Source organism: Pteronotus mesoamericanus, unplaced genomic scaffold (assembly GCF_021234165.1).
Source record: "Pteronotus mesoamericanus isolate MK-2021 breed Mesoamerican mustached bat unplaced genomic scaffold, CSHL_Meso_final contig_90, whole genome shotgun sequence".
In the NCBI taxonomy this organism is placed as follows: domain Eukaryota; kingdom Metazoa; phylum Chordata; class Mammalia; order Chiroptera; family Mormoopidae; genus Pteronotus; species Pteronotus mesoamericanus.
In genome coordinates this window covers 40665548-40681154 of record NW_026555277.1, presented here as the reverse complement: position 1 = coordinate 40681154, position 15607 = coordinate 40665548, and the positions used below count along the sequence as shown (strand labels likewise).

The 15607-nt window shown below is 53.7% G+C and overlaps 1 protein-coding gene across 2 annotated transcripts in view; it reads left to right on the top strand.

Moving 5' to 3' along the window:
• The window catches only part of NAV2 (neuron navigator 2), a 357485-nt gene extending 342545 nt beyond the window's left edge, over positions 1-14940 (top strand). For both annotated transcript variants that reach the window (XM_054586002.1, XM_054586001.1), the window contains 7 exons: positions 679-914; positions 3026-3180; positions 3402-3473; positions 5086-5282; positions 6204-6322; positions 11039-11242; positions 14039-14940. In XM_054586002.1, coding sequence (XP_054441977.1) covers positions 679-914; positions 3026-3180; positions 3402-3473; positions 5086-5282; positions 6204-6322; positions 11039-11242; positions 14039-14164 — 1109 coding nt within the window. In that variant the 3' untranslated portion in view covers positions 14165-14940. The remainder of the gene's footprint in view (positions 1-678; positions 915-3025; positions 3181-3401; positions 3474-5085; positions 5283-6203; positions 6323-11038; positions 11243-14038) is intronic.
• The last annotated feature ends 667 nt before the right edge of the window (positions 14941-15607 follow it).

Sequence of the window (15607 nt, the reverse complement as noted above, 5' to 3'; positions counted from 1 at the left end):
AGTGGCTTTCTTGAGGTGAGTTTTTAATGGAAGTACCTTAGGCCCTTGAACAAGTAACCCTGGGTGCCTCTTCTCTTGGGCATGATATTGAGAAGCTAGCTCTTTTCAAGCCAGCAGCCTGATTAATGGAGTTGTCCCAGGTAGGAAAAGGGAGAGATGGGTTTCCTCTTGGTGCTGTTGAAGCTCAGCGGGAGGTAGCATTTCAGCCTCAGTCTGCAGGATTCACATCCCCTAATCAACTGGTCCTACTTTGCATTTGCTTGTTGTCACCTTCATGGTACATGTGAGTGTGGGAAGCAGTGGCCTGCACCAGGCACACAGGGGAGACCAGAGCAAGGAAAGAACCCTAGGGTGTTGGTAGGCATGGGAGAAGCGGGTTTGGTTTGGGCAAACACCATCAGTGTGGCAAATCCAGACAGACAAGCAGAGCACAGTCTTAGGGATTCTGCAGAGGACTGAGGGCTGGTATCTGAAATTCAGCCCAGCCAGGGCCAGAGCACACAGTGCTCATGAGCAGGAAGCAGCGGCAGTTTGCTCACAGCCTCCTGCACACCAGGGGCCTCGGGTGAGTGGGCTGCCCAGGAAAGGGATGGCCTTGTGTCATAGCAGCCCCAGCTGATCAAGCACAGAGCTCATCTTTCTACAGGGCTTCACACACTTTCTGTCTCTCCAACACAGGGCTCGCAGAAAACAGCCTGGACTCGCTGGTGTTCGAGTCTCTGATCCCCAAGCCCATCCTGCAGCGCTACGTCTCCCTGCTGGTAGAACACCGGCGGATCATTCTCTCTGGCCCCAGCGGCACGGGGAAAACCTACCTGGCCAACCGGCTGTCAGAGTACCTGGTGCTTCGGGAGGGACGGGAGCTGACAGACGGGGTCATCGCCACCTTCAACGTGGACCACAAGTCCAGCAAGGTGAGGAGGAGGTCTTTTGGAGACTGCCGCCCAGCCAGGGGTCACTTTTTGGCCCTTTCAGAACTGTTGGTGAAGCAGCATTTTCTACGCTTGCCTTTGAGGGTTATAATAGCCCCATGAGGGAGGTCAGGATTGGGGCTAGCAGAAAGTAAGGCTTTGACCCGAACTTTCTGCTAAAACGTTCCATCTGTAAGTCACTCTAGTTCATTTCTTACTTCTCCCATGAGCCACATGCTCATAGTTCTTTAAGATCAGGTTACATGACTCCACTTCAATTTACCAATAATTTAGCGTGTGCCTACTGGTGCTATTGGTTTTCTAAAATGGAACCTTTTTGGGAAGATGGATAACAACAGCTCACATTGACCGCCGCTTGCCCTGTGACAGCTGACTGGCCGCCTCATGGCGATTCACCATTCAGGGAGCAGTTGCTACTCATCCCCGTTTCACAGAGGAGGAAACTGAGGCTGGAGGCAGGGGGTCGTGTGTCTAAGGCTGCTCAGACGGTACTGAGAAGTGGACTGGAGCTCAAGTTGAAGCCTTGGACTCCGGAGCCAGCAAACAGGCTTGACCCTGCTTCTTCACAGGGAGCGCCTGACGTCGTCCCAGCTGTCATCCCAACTGAGGGTTGAGAAGGGCTTTCTCACACCTGCTTGTCATTCACACAGTGGAGTTCGTGGGCAGTTCCCCAGGCCAGCCCTTTGCAAAGGGGCCAGAGAGTCACAGTGAACCGGAAATGGGGATTCCTAGACCTCGTTCCCATGTAATCTGTTTCAGTAGGTTGTGTGGGTCAGGAACAGGTGCCATTCACAAGTTTCGCAAGTGACTCTGATGTGAGGGCAGGACTGGAGAGAAGCGATCTGAGCCCCAGTGTTGAGAGCTTCTGTGCGCGTGCGCCGGGGGAGGGCGTTCTCCCCAGGGCCCCCGGCTGGGCCCCTCGTGCAGAGTGCACAGGACAGCTCACCAACTAAGGCAGCAGGGGAGCGAGGCCCAGGAGCTCTGTCCTTACAAGGCTGAGGCCAAGAACCCAGTTGGGAGGGGGCTAAAAGAAGGAAAAGTCGCTAGTAACTTAAAAACTTGGACTTTTCCTGTTGCATGCCAGCCGCATTTTGACTTACCTGGGTTTGTGTGTGCTTACAGGAGGAGGCGGCTGGCATCGCGGCCAGTCTGGTGTGGGGAGCACACTGAACAGGCCCTGCTGCTTGTCCTCTGGGCAGCCGCAGGCCAGTCCCCTGACTTGGAGGTGCCTCAGTTTCCCTCTCTGTAAAAGGGAGCTAGTTGTAGCGCCCACCTACCAGTTGAGGGTGGCTGTAGGCTGCAGCAGTTGCCTATGTAAGGCCCCGGGAGCTGTGCCAGGCGCTAGGTCATGCCAGCTGTCATGAAGATAGTGATCTTACCCGGCAGTCACCCTGGGTCCTCTGGCTGGTCCTTAACTCGCCATTTCAGCCTTTTCCCCTTGGCACCATTATTCTTTCTCTTCCTTTCCTGGCACACAGGCCTTAACCCGGTGGGTTAAATCCAAAGCTTACCCTTTCAACCAGACCTCCCAAGGCCCCCCTGTGCATGGAGACCCATCTCCCCCTCATTGCTGGTTGTCTCTCTGCCACGGCAGTGATCGGGGGGCGGGGGGAGTGTGTGTGTGTGTAGCAGGGCTCTGCTCTATTCATTCATTGAGGGCTTCTGTACATACAGCAGGCATCGTGGAAGACCACCTTATACAGAATCTGTATAGCTTATACAGAGATGTGTAAGGCACCTGCCCTTGGGAGCGTCCTGGGAGGTTGGCATAATAAGAAATATCCAAGAAAAATGATAACACTTACAGAGAAGTGGTGGGGCGGGGACATAGAACCAGGTCTGGGCACCCTCCGCAGTGCTGTGCTCTTGCCCTGGGCTGAAAGTTTCCTGGTACCTAGTGAGCACCCGAAGTCAGGGCCCAAGCCTCCCCCACCCCCTGCCCACTCCCTTCCCCAAGGCTGGGCCCCTGCAGCAGGCAGGCGCGCAGCCCGGGAGAGCCCACGCCCTGCGTCGGCCTGGGCAAAGTGAAAGCTCTGAGCGTGTGCGTCTTCACTGGGTACATTCACCCTCTTATTCTTCCCCGGCCTGTGCAGGAGTTGCGCCAGTACCTGTCCAACCTTGCCGACCAGTGCGCCAGTGAGAACAATGCTGCGGACATGCCTCTTGTCATCATCCTGGACAACCTGCATCATGTCAGCTCTCTGGGCGAGATCTTTAATGGGCTGCTCAACTGCAAGGACCATAAATGGTAAAGGCCAGCTCTGGGCCTCCTGGTCCCTGGGAAAACGGCCGCACGTGACGTGTGCTGCATGGGTAGCTGTGCACCTGCATGGCTGGCGTCAGCGTGGGGGGTGGGGGAGGCAGCCAGCCATCTGCCTAGACACGGAGCCCTCAGGCATCGGCTAGCACCCCGTTCTCGAGCTTTGCTTTTGACTCACAGAGCTCTCTTTTCCTTCCTGCCCCCGACAGCCCTTACATAATCGGCACAATGAACCAGGCTACCTCTTCGACTCCCAACCTGCAGCTCCATCACAACTTCAGGTAAGGTACTGGTTTCTGAGTACCTGTTCTATGCCTGGCATTGTGTCGAGCATTTTTCTCTGCTTAATTAACTTTTAAGCCTCACAACAGGCTCGTGTAGTTGCATTTCTCACTGTCAGCTTACAAATGGGGAAACTGAGGCTGGGAGACTAACTCTTGTGAGGTCACGCAGCCGGTCAGTGGTCTCCGACTCTAAGTCCTGGGGCGGCAGAGTCAGGGAGGCAGCTCCGGGCAGGGGATATAGGCACACTTGCCTCCCCTGCACGTCACCAGAGGCGCGACTCTGGCCCAAGTGAACATGAGCAATGAAAGTTCTTGCTTCTGAAGGTCCCCACAGAGCTGAGTCTGTGGGCCTCTCAGTTCCAGCTGCTGTGCATCCCTCTGCCCCAGCGCCACCCGGGGTCCCCCCTCCTGGGCTGTGGGAAGGGCTACCCCTCTGTGTCATGCCTGTGCGTGTTGCCAGCTTGCCTGCCATCACTAACTGCCCTTTGCCTCTCACTCTGACTCCCAGCTGACCCTGCCCCCTCCCCTCCCGCTGGGCCCTTGGATGAGACCGAGAAGCCCTGTCCCGGGTGGAACCCCTTGCTCATTTTCACTGGCCGCTCTGCAGGCATCTCTGAGGGTCATCTTTGAAAGTCGGCCAGGACTATCATGATCAGAGAGACGTGAACTCCTTCAGGCCACGGAGATCATGGCTCATCTCCACATCCCGGCTGCCCACGTCACGTCCACGCTTTCTCCAAAATGTGCCTCAAGTCCTCCGCCTTCCCCCGTCACTGCCACATCATGTCCCCAGGACCACTGCGCCCACTTCCTAACCAGAGCATCCTGGCATTCAAATCTGACCATAAACCCCAGGCTTAAAGTCCTTTAGTGGTTCCCCACTGCAGAATGGCATTCAGACCCCTTGGGATGGCAGATTCAGTCTAATGTCTGGTTACACTGGACCTCTGACAGTTTCCCCAGACACCCTACACTACTTCTCATGTCTCTGCAAATACTGCAGCAAGCTCTCTCCTGCCCCCACCCCGCCCCACCTCCTGCTCCTGCCTCTCCCTGTGTGGCTGCTCTATCCATTCTTCCAGTCTCAGCCCAGACATCCCCTCCTCTGCAGAGCCTTCCCCGATTCCCCAGGCTTCACCACATCTCACTTCTTGATTTGCTTATCTGCTTCCTCCTCAAGACCGCCCGATCCTGGGGACTGGGGACAAATGCGTCTCAGTCATTGGTACAGCTCCAGGGCCCAGCACAGGGTCTGACACGAGCAGAGGGGCAGGGGGCTCAGTGGTTAGAGCTCAGACTGTGGAGCGGTACTGTCTTGGTTCTACCCTTAGCTCTTCCATTAACTTGCTCTTTGATCTTGGACAAGTTACGGAACCTATCTGTATGTAGTATTTCTATCTGTAAAATGGGAATGGTGATAATAAATATGCCATGCGGTTGCCATGCGGAATTGTGAGTTAGTAAACGTGGTGTGTTTGGCACAGCACGTCCTGTTTTTAGTATTAGTACCTACACTGTCCATCTAGATCTAATGTGTTTTGAATCTTGAGGTTAGCCCTCATTTTTATCACTGTCATAATCATTGAAAAGCATTCCCGACCTCCCCCAGGTGGGTGCTCTGTGCCAACCACACGGAGCCCGTGAAGGGTTTCCTTGGCCGGTTCCTGAGGCGGAAGCTCATGGAGACGGAGATCAGTGGGCGGGTGCGGAATGTGGAGCTGGTAAAAATCATCGACTGGATTCCCAAGGTCTGGCATCACCTCAACCGCTTCCTGGAGGCTCACAGCTCCTCAGATGTCACCATAGGTAGGTGGGAAACCAGGCGAGAGTGGGTGGGTGGGCGGGCGTGTAGGCTGGCTGGCCGGCCAGCGGGAGGCCCTCAGCTCAGGCCTCCTCAAATCTGTCCTGGGTCTCTGGCCGGAACAACACTTTGCAAGCACCAGGCAGCTAGGCTGTGTGCTGTTCACGCGGGCAGAGAGACACACACGTCCCAGTGCTGTGTCTCTGCCCCCTTGCCCTGCCCAGTGTGCGGGGGCAGATCAGCAGCAAGAGATGCGTCCAGCCTGGGTCAATGCAGAAACTGCCCAGCTCAGTGGCGTGCGCACCCTGCTCCCCCAAGTGAAAGCTACCCACCAACTGGGACTTGTTCTACTTTGAAAATAGAATAAAATGTTACCAACATTCCTGAAGCTTAAAGAGTGAGAACAGAGAACAAAGGGATCATTGATCATCCCACCATCCTGACATAATTATTTTTAATTTAAGCTTTTTGGGGGGGCCCTATTCATACATAAATATTGTATGTAGATGCCATTATAGTATACCTACAGTATGTTCTTTTATTTTTCCCTTCACATTATCTCGTGAGCATCCTGTGTTGCTATTCCAGTTTTATAATTATGTCTAAAGGCTGAAAAAGTATCACATGTTGGGTGCACCAGCATGGCTTAACTATTTCTGTTCTCTTGGACATCTAGTGTTTGCATTTTCAAAGATCAGGGTTCATAACACCACAAGTGAACATCTTTTCGCCACAAAGGCTTTCCTCTCGGGGGTGATTTCCTGGGCAGAGAGGTCCGAGGCTGGGGTTATAGAGCCCAAGTGTCCTGCTGTGTGGCCACGACCTGGCAGCTGGAATTTCTGCTGTCACTCAGAACACCCAGGACTGTGGCTTCTCCTGGTCCTGCTCCACAATTCAGCCCTGAATGATTTTCATTGCACCCCCAGGCCCCCGGCTCTTCCTGTCCTGCCCCATCGACGTGGATGGCTCCAGGGTGTGGTTCACCGACTTATGGAACTACTCAATCATCCCCTATCTCCTGGAAGCCGTCAGAGAAGGGCTCCAGGTGAGAAGCACACCACCTGCTGGCCTCCTCAAAACTTGGGGCGGGGGACGGGTACTGTTCCGGGGACCAGATGAGCTGACTTCACCTCTTCCTAAAGATCCTGACTGATACGAGGCAACAGCCCTTCACCTGTGAGGCCATCAGTCTAGCACAGAGTAGGGACACACTTGGCTGTACATCTTGGCTCTGCCGCTTGTTAGCTGTGACCCCAGGCAAGCTGTTAGGCTACCGCGCCCTCACCGATAGAGAAGGAGAGTTATGGTACCCTGCCACAGAGGAGGTGTTGCAAGCGTTAAATGAAATCCTGACTGCACTGTGCTCAGCACTGTGAGAGCAAAGAAACGGAAGCAAGTGTATGTGTAGCGCTTCGCAGTTGACGAAGCACTCTCACATCTGCTGTTTGGTTCAAGCTCTGTGTGAGTCCTGGAACGTAGAGATTTTTTCATCTCCATTCTTCAAAAGAGGAAACTGGCGTCTCAAAAGAGAATAAGTGACTTGCCCAGGGTCATAAAAGTAAACCTGGAAGATCAGGGATTTGCGTCCAGGCCCCTCTGACCTATTTTCCAGGTTCTCGGCCCTGCAGCAGCTGAAAAGCGCAGCCTCTTCACTCTCACTCCGCCCAGAGCTGAACTGCAGGAGCTCAGCAGTAAACAGGGCTTTACACGGTTTTATTGTTGGGCCCGGAGGCAGCCTGAGGAGTTCTCACACTGAGAAATTAGCAGGCATTATGCGCCTGCTGAATCACCCAGGAACCAGTTTCGCTGCAGGGTATCCTGGGGCTTCTCGCTTCCTCAGTCCTGGGCAGTGGGAGACGCAGAAGCGGTTGCGGGCCTGTGGAGGTCGCGGAGGGGTGCACACCACACGCGTGTGTGTGACAGTACACATCGGCGGCTGTCTGTCCCTTCTGTACATTCCGCTGAGCCTGCCGAATGTTTGACTGCTTTGTCAGTAAAGTGTGGCAGCACTGATAAGTCCTAGAGGCCTTCAGGACACCACGAACTTGAAAAGGGACAAGAAACCAGAGATATGCTGCCACCTCTTGAGACTTGCTAGTTCAGTGTGAGGCATGGGGTCATCCCTTCCCTGTGCTGTGAGGTGATCTGAAGGACAGTATTTCAAGAGTGTGGGAGCACCCAGGGGAGGGAGCCTGAGTGAGTGTTCTGCCAGTTTGCTCCAGAATGAGCCACCCTGCCTCCAACCTGTGACCTCATCACCCTGATGAGCCCCGAGACCCTCATAGCATCTGCTGATTCCCAGAGAAACCCAGTGTGTTCTTTCTAAGCCTCTGGTTTCTAAGGAAAGTTTGCTGACGTCTTGAGAGCCTGCTGCTTGCCAGGCACTGTGCTGGGGGCCTGACATGCATGATCTCATGTAGTTTTCATGGCTCGGTACACACCTTACAGATGAGGAGACGGAGGCGCACAGCAGCTTTAACCCTTACCCGAGTTTATTCAGTGGGGCGTGATGAGCCAGGGTGGGAGCCCAGGCCTAGCCGACACCCGGGTTACTTCCATGACTTCCAGGTGGCCCTAAGGAAACCCCCTAGCTGCACCCAGAAGCTTCGGGTGGTTCAGGGAACCAGGGATTGTGGTTCATGTTGTGGAGCTATGTGTCAGATTTCATTTGACAAAAGGATCCTCCATTTAAAAAAAAAAAAGTTTAAAATTCCCTACTCTCCTTCCTGTCACATTGATTCATTCCATGCTCTCTATGTACTGAGCACCATGCGGGCCATTTCCCCCCCACCTGGCTCTGCTAGGTGAGTAGAGTGGGCAGGAAGGCAGCCCCCTGTGGCTCAAAGGAGGTAAGCACTTGGCCAAGGTTATAAGCAGGGAGGAGGTAGGGGCTCAGAATGGACTCGGACAGGGCCGCCTGTGGGGATGGGGCCGCACAGAGACCCTGCCCAGATCTGGACTATCAGACTCCTGGGCGGCCCCTCCGCCAGACACCATCCTTTCCCAAGGAATTGTGTCAGTGCCCCCTAGGGGATACCAGATGCCTCTGCAAGCCCTGGCTGCAGAGTACTTCTCCCAAGAGTGTGTGTGGGGAGTGGGAGTGTAACTGCTTGGAGGTTTTTCCTGAACGTGTGCCTTGATTCCTCCGCGTGCGCTGCACAAGTGCATCCCACAGGGTCAGAGGCTCGCAGTGGCCCGGGTTTTAGTTGCTAATGTGTTGGCTCCCTGCTCCCGACGCAGAGGGGATGCCAGGCTCCTCCTTGCTGTGGTGAGAATGAAGATCCTGTTTGTCAGTCTGTCTGTCCGGTTGTCTCCGCTGCTTCTTAGAGCTGCCGCAGGGCTCTGCACTGGGGCCGAGGAGCTTCACAGGATTTCCTTTACTTGACACGGTACTTACCCAGCCATTCATCACCTAGACTTGAACATGGCCAGCGGCAAGTGGGGAGGCTTGTAAAAATATTTCCTGTTCTTGCAGATGGTGTTAGCATCTGCCTGCTGCACATTTGTCTCATGAGTCAGTCCCCGGCCCTGTTCCCCTTTGGAGTTGTCATTGCAGACGCTTGCCAAAGTGTCTGGTCTACAGAATAACTGGAAGGACCTCCGTGCCCCTGGTGGACGGGAGAAGAGGCACGTAGGACACTCTCACCAAGTACTTGAAAACCACTGGGCCAGATTCTCTCTGAGGACTTGATGACCTCCAGGTTCCAAGCCTCTCTTATCCTGCAGCCCTGAGCCTCTCCTCCAGGCTGGAGGCTGGAGACAGAAGCAGTGGCTGTCAGAAATGGGGACTTGGTACAGCCTCACCCGTGTGAAGCCTGGCTCGGGAAAAGCAACCCAGTTCCATGGGGAAAGCCCTTGGAGGGAGATGCTTCTAAAAATTGCAGGAATGTTCCTAATCTGGAACCGTGGAACAGCCTCCTTCAGTTCTAAATATCCCCAAATGTTCGTGGTGCCTTCCTCCCTGACATGCGCACGTGCACACGCCACCTTCACATAGTCTGGCCTAGACTCAGCACTGCCCCAGGTTAAGGGAGATTTAGCAGCACACCGGGCCGGAGTGCTAGATGGCAGGGAGGCAGGGGGTGCTGGTGTCTGAGAAAACAGTGAGGTCGTAGGAGGCTGTGTCTGTCTGGAATGGAGGAGGAAGCAGCCACTACTGAAGAGAGATGCGTGGGCCCGTCGGCAGGGCGGGCAGCTGGCTTCCCTGACAGAACTCATACAAAAGGTCAGAGGTGGCATAGGCAGTCATGACATGGCTGCAGGGGACAGCAAGCCCAGCCCAGCTTGACGGGTCCTCATCTGGAGTCTCGGGAGGGGTACAGAGGGGAAAGGCCCAGACGAGGACGCTGGGGTCCTAGGTTTGAATCCAGCTCTGCTCCGTAACCTTTCCCAACTGGCTCTTCTCATGAGGCCACCTGTGACTTGGAAGGACATGGTTTTGTCAGTCAGAGCTCAGCCCTGTCCTGTTGTCAGCACCTTGGCCTCTCTCCCCCATCAACTGTGGGAGCCCTGGGAGGACAGAGGGAGCAGACAGACGGGCAGGTGCTGGTCCTGGTGTAACCCTCCTCTGGAGCCCCAACCACGGCCACTGCGGTGCAGAAGTCTTTGATCCTTGTTCCCTATGGTCCCCAGTGGAGAAGGGGCCTCGGCCAGCACTGCCCCGGGGTGGGAACATCTTGTCCTGGCTGTGAGCCCGTCCTCCCACATCTGCTCAGACTCCGGTGGCGCGTGGAGTGGGACAGACTTGAATTCCCGTTCTGCCTCCTCCTCCCTGAGCCTGTCTCCTTGTTTGGCAAACCCGGGTCGGAATTCTCCACCCTGGAGCCACACAGTGGTAAACCAGGCAGCGGTGGAGGTGGAGAGGAACGGTACAGGCCACGCCTGGCTCCATCAGGTCCAGAGCCTCACCTTGGGAAGCGGGGCAGCCTTTAAGAGTCACTAACATCATTTTATGAAGAAGGCTTAAGAAAAAGAGCATGGAGGCATGGTAGTAGTCGTAAAAAAATTAAGTATAATACAGTTTTCTGTTTTAAGAGCAAATTAGTTATTATGGACAACTTTGGGAACTGTATCAGAGGGAGAAGCACCAGCCACGTGTGACCTCTGTCAACAGTTTGCCCCTTTGAAAGTGACCAGTGCCTTTACAGAGGGGCTCCGAGAGTCACAGGAAATGAGGTTTTCAAAACGTAGCCACCTGCGACCTCTGCCTGTGGTGCTGGTGGCTGGCATCCAACCCGTGGGGGAGGAGTTCTTTGAGTGGTGCACGCAGTCGCGTGCGGGAGCTGTCTCGCGAGCTCATAGCCAGCACCTCTTCCCAGCTCCACGTGCAGTGACGATGTGTGGGTAGTTTGAAATCAGCCATTGTGGGATTACTTGTACCACAATGAGCTGGCAGATGCTTCAAACCTGGTGGTGGGTTTTTCCCCCCAGAAACTACTCTTCAGGTTGGATTGACTCCAGCTTGGAGATTCCAAGTGCAGGGTAACTTAGTGAGCCGGCGGCCGAGCTGAGGTGTGAGCCCGGGTCAGCCTGACTGCAAAGCCGGCGTTCCTCACCCCGGGTCGCGCTGCCTTCAGTCTTAGCACATCAAGCTATGCACGTACCTCGGATGGCTTCCTTAGGATGACATTCCGGAAGGGGAATTACACTGTCAGGGGAGGCACGGGCTGGGTCTGGGGAGTTTGTCAGGTGGCTGCAAAATCAGGGCTGCAGAAGAGGTCTGCGCCCCCTTCCTAACTATGCCGTCTTTGCCGCCTTTTAGCTCTACGGAAGGCGGGCGCCCTGGGAGGACCCTGCCAAGTGGGTGATGGACACCTATCCCTGGGCGGCCAGCCCGCAGCAGCATGAGTGGCCTCCCCTGCTGCAGCTGCGACCTGAGGATGTCGGCTTTGACGGCTACTCCATGCCTCGGGAGGGCTCCACGAGCAAGCAGATGCCCCCCAGTGATGCCGAAGGAGACCCGCTGGTGAGTGCTCAGCGCCCAGAGGAGCTCAGCCATCACTGAGCACTTACTGTACATTGGGCATGAAGCAAGTCCTGCTGGGAACATAGATGTGACTGAGTCCTGGCCTTGCTTTGGAAGGCTGGACCCATTGCAAGCCTTGGGACACTTTTGCCAATATTTTCTTCCATGGTTTTAGTTTTTCACTAAAATCTTTAACCCCTCTGAAGTAGTTTGTGGTAGAAGATCAAAGATACAAATTGATTTTTCCCTCTAAGAGTCCCTACACTGGTTGTCTCTACACTACTCCCCGCCCTCTGATCTCAGGGCCACCTTTATCATGGAGTCCTGCTCCAGTGACCTCTCCCACTAGCAACGGAGCAGAGGCCGAGCTTGCTAAGGAGCGGAGCCCGGGCCAGATGATCAGCAGCACAGTCAGGGAGGGGTCTGCCGGCAGCACAGCCTCCGTGCGGGTTCCCCGGCCAGCGAGACCAGTTCAGTCCTTCACGTTGCTGGAGCCGCTTACTTATTCTGCCATTGCTAAAGCAATAAGGACCCTTTAAGAAGAACCTGGGCCAGTGATGATAACACTGCAGTTATAATACAGTAAGTCCTCACTGAACATCATCAGTAGGTCCTGTGACTTAAAGTAAAACCACATGTAATAAAACCACTTTTATCAATTACCACAGGCTAATTAATATAAATAAGAAGTAAGGTCCTGCGGCATTTCATCAATATTACCATGAAAGGATTTTATTTATTCGAGGACCTGCTGTACTGTCTCTCTGTCACTATAAGATGTATACATAGTCATACTGCAGCATTAGACCTAACAAAGCAAAAGCCCTATAAAATGCCCTGAAAGCAAATATACCAGAGCCTGCCATGGTTAAATACTGTCACCATGCCTTACGTTGAGCCCTGAGCTCCCTTGGCCACTAAGGCAAAAGGGGAAGCGCCTCAGACACTGTTACTCGCTCTGCCTGGTGAAAGAAAACATTCACAAGTGATGCAGCAGGATTAAGACAACCCATCTGCTGTTCTCCCCCTAGTGACTAATTGATAACGCTAGATTTAAAAATAGCAGTGGGTTTTCCGGTTGTATGCCATTCTTGTGCCCGGATGGAATGGATCCGTGGTCCTGTTGAGACTTTTTTAACAGGAACGGTATTTTAAATGGATTTATTTGTGTTGCGATGCACAACCTAATTTGCAGTATTTATAGTAATGGTTTTACAGAGGAAAAGGTCCAGCTTTTTAAAAAGGCTTTCTTAATGTTAACCATGGCTAAAATCCAGAGTCATGGAGATATTTTTATGGATGCAAGCTCATGAGGTCTTCCGTAAAAATAGAATGTAGGATGGCTGGCTCGTTCTGGACATTCTTTCTTTACCAGGAATGTTTGCATCACTGATTGAACACAGAAGGTGTGGAGGTAAAACCTGAGATTCGCAGAATGCTCCTTCCAACCCCAGGTCCCCAGAAGTGAGCCACCCCCGCTTACCCACGTGGATGTTTGGTATTTCTCCCAAGTCCACGCTCCCTGCCCAGCGTCATTGGTCTCTTGGTATCATAGCGCTCTTGTTTACTAACCTCTCTTCACATGAGACTGAGACCTCCAAGAGAGCAGGACTTATGTATGTGTATTCCAGATCACGTACTTTAGCTGTACCAGGAACATTGATGAGTGAATAAGTAATCTCAGCTGCAGAGGGTTGGTTACTGCATTTCTGCCCCACCCTCCCCCCATTACAACTGGACGCTAGGCTCACCCAGGGGGACTGCTGGACATCCTGGGGGCCAGCTGGCAGGGACAGCTGGCTTTCCTGCCCAGCAACGCCAAGCCCCAGCCTTAGCTCAGAGAGACCCTATCTTCCTCACTTACTTGCAAGATAAAATATAAAATACATACATGCACAATTTATAGTTATAAATAAAAGTACTTTTTCGTTCCCCATCTCTTTCCCAAACAGATGACAATAGAGACTGTCTATCAGGGAATATTTAAGAACACTCTTTAAACTCTTTCCCAATGATGATGATGATGATAGCAGCAGCAGATCGCATTTATGGAACACTTACATTGTGCCAGGCCCCATTCTCAGGGCCCCATACACATTATGTCATTTTGTTTCCTCCTTCAGCCCTAGGGCAAGGGGGCTGCTATTCTCTCCAGTCTAGAGACGAGGAACTGGTGGGTCAGACGCATGAGGTAATTTGTCCAAAGCTTCCTGAATCGGACTCCCGGCCTCTGATTTCCGTGGCTCTGCCTGCTCCTGGCGCTGTCCTTGTCCTCCCTGGGAAGGCTTGGGCGGCAGCTGGTGTACAGATGAGCTCAATGCTTATCCAAGGGGGAACGCTGTGCTTTGGAAGTCAGGGTGCTGGTGAACGCGTTCCAGAAGTAGGGGCACTTGTCTGCACCTTTACCCAGGCTCGGGTGGGGTGTGCCCCTCTCAAGTAAAAAGAAGTATCATATTGATGATATAAGGGCTTTTCTGTGTTGTTTCCAGTGCTCTGCATATATTAACTCAATCCACACCATAATGTTATAGAACAGGTACAATCATTATTCACATTCGACCAATGAAGACACTGAGACACAAAGTAAGTTGTCCAAGGTCGTGCAGCTAGCTAGTAAGTGGGGGAGCCCGGATTTGAACTCTGGAAGCCTGGCCCAGGGCCCAAGCTCTTGTCCACTGTCTCTGCTGTGGGCTGCAGTCCCAAGGTGAGTTTGGAGGAGGGGGCGTGAGCTTGAGAGAAACCAGGGGTGGGCAGCAAACGGAACAGAAAGATGCTCACACTCTCTGCTCTTTTCAGATGAACATGCTGATGAGGCTGCAGGAGGCAGCCAACTACTCCAGCCCGCAGAGCTATGACAGCGACTCCAACAGCAACAGCCATCACGACGACATCCTGGACTCGTCCCTGGAGTCTACTCTGTGACGGGGGCCTGGCCACGGAGCCTGCCCTCCTGCTCCCCTCCTCCGCCTCCCCCCGTCCTCACCCCGCTCCACCTCCATCCCCCTAAAGATGCCCTCCTGAGCCAGCCCCAGCCGCAGCATGAGCGCTGCAGGAACACCAAGACCCCTCATCCTCCAGCCTCGACCTGGGTGCGGGCATCCCGGGCCAGCCGCCTTGGGACTGCTTCCTTCCACAGTGAGAACTGCACTATCTTCGGTTTTATTTTAATTATTGTTTTTGCCTTGTTGCTGTGACCTCCCTAAGACACTGAAGATACTTCTCGGGAAAGGATCATCACCGTTGAAATGCAAAGGGTTAATAATGAAAACCCCATTCAAAGCTCTGAACCCAAACAGCATCCTGCCACGAGCTGCCCAGAGACAGACAAGCAAAGTTGGAAACAGAGAGCACAGACCCAGCAGACCGGGTCTGGCCACCAGCTGCGCCACATCCCCTCCAGCCTGCCCTTCCACCCAGCCCGCCACGGAGAACTGGTGCTAACTAGGCACTTGCTTTGGTCATGCAACAAACAACGGAGCTACAGCACAGGGAAACCTTAGGAAAAAACAACTCGTGCTTTCTGTATTGTTTTGTTCTCTAAATGGTGCTCTCCTTGCCCGAGAGGTATTTGTGCCTGTTTCAGTCCAGCCACACCTTTCAGACCCGCCAGCCTCCACTGAGCCCCTGAGCGCGAGTGCGGAAGTGAGAGTGTGCCCGAGCGGATGTGCTACAGTGCAGACAGCATGTGTCTGTCTCCTTCGCAGAGAGAAATGAATCAGGTTTTTTGTGTTTTTTTTTTCCTGCAAACACTGTGTACAGTGAGAGTTGGTCTACTTTGGAAAACTGATGACCCCTTTGAAAATGAGGTTGAGTTTCTCCCTTTCTGACTCTTTGGTTTTGAAGATTTTTCTCCCTCCCCACTTGGTCAGAATCAATCCTTTGGTGAAAGTAAGAGCCGCAGGAGTTGAGTTTTGGTTTGGTCCTGCTGAGTTTCGGTTTTCAGTTGTCCATCTCACAGATCTACACACGCGCCTCCTCCGGCCGGGGCTGGGGCAGCTACGTCCTCTCAAGTGGACCAGGACCCCCATCCTCGCCCTGTGGGTGAGCCAGGATCTTGCCTTTCCTTCTGGTCCTCAAGGCTTTGAAACGCACGTCGACACCCTACGCGTGCCAGCCCCAACCTCAGGTGGGGTGGTGAGGTCACCTCGCGAAAGACTTGCACTTTTCTCAGAACCAACATGATGCAACTCAACAAGGGGGTGGCAGCCGCTCCCTCCCGGAAGCCCCAGCCCCGGCCTCCGTCCGGATGAGCCTTGCCTGACCTCTTCGGTGCTGACCTTCCCAAAGCGATGCCTTACTGGTTTTGTACTAACTGTGTTCGTGTGTGAGTGTCATGCCTGTCTGGGGTCGGTTTTTTTATTTTCC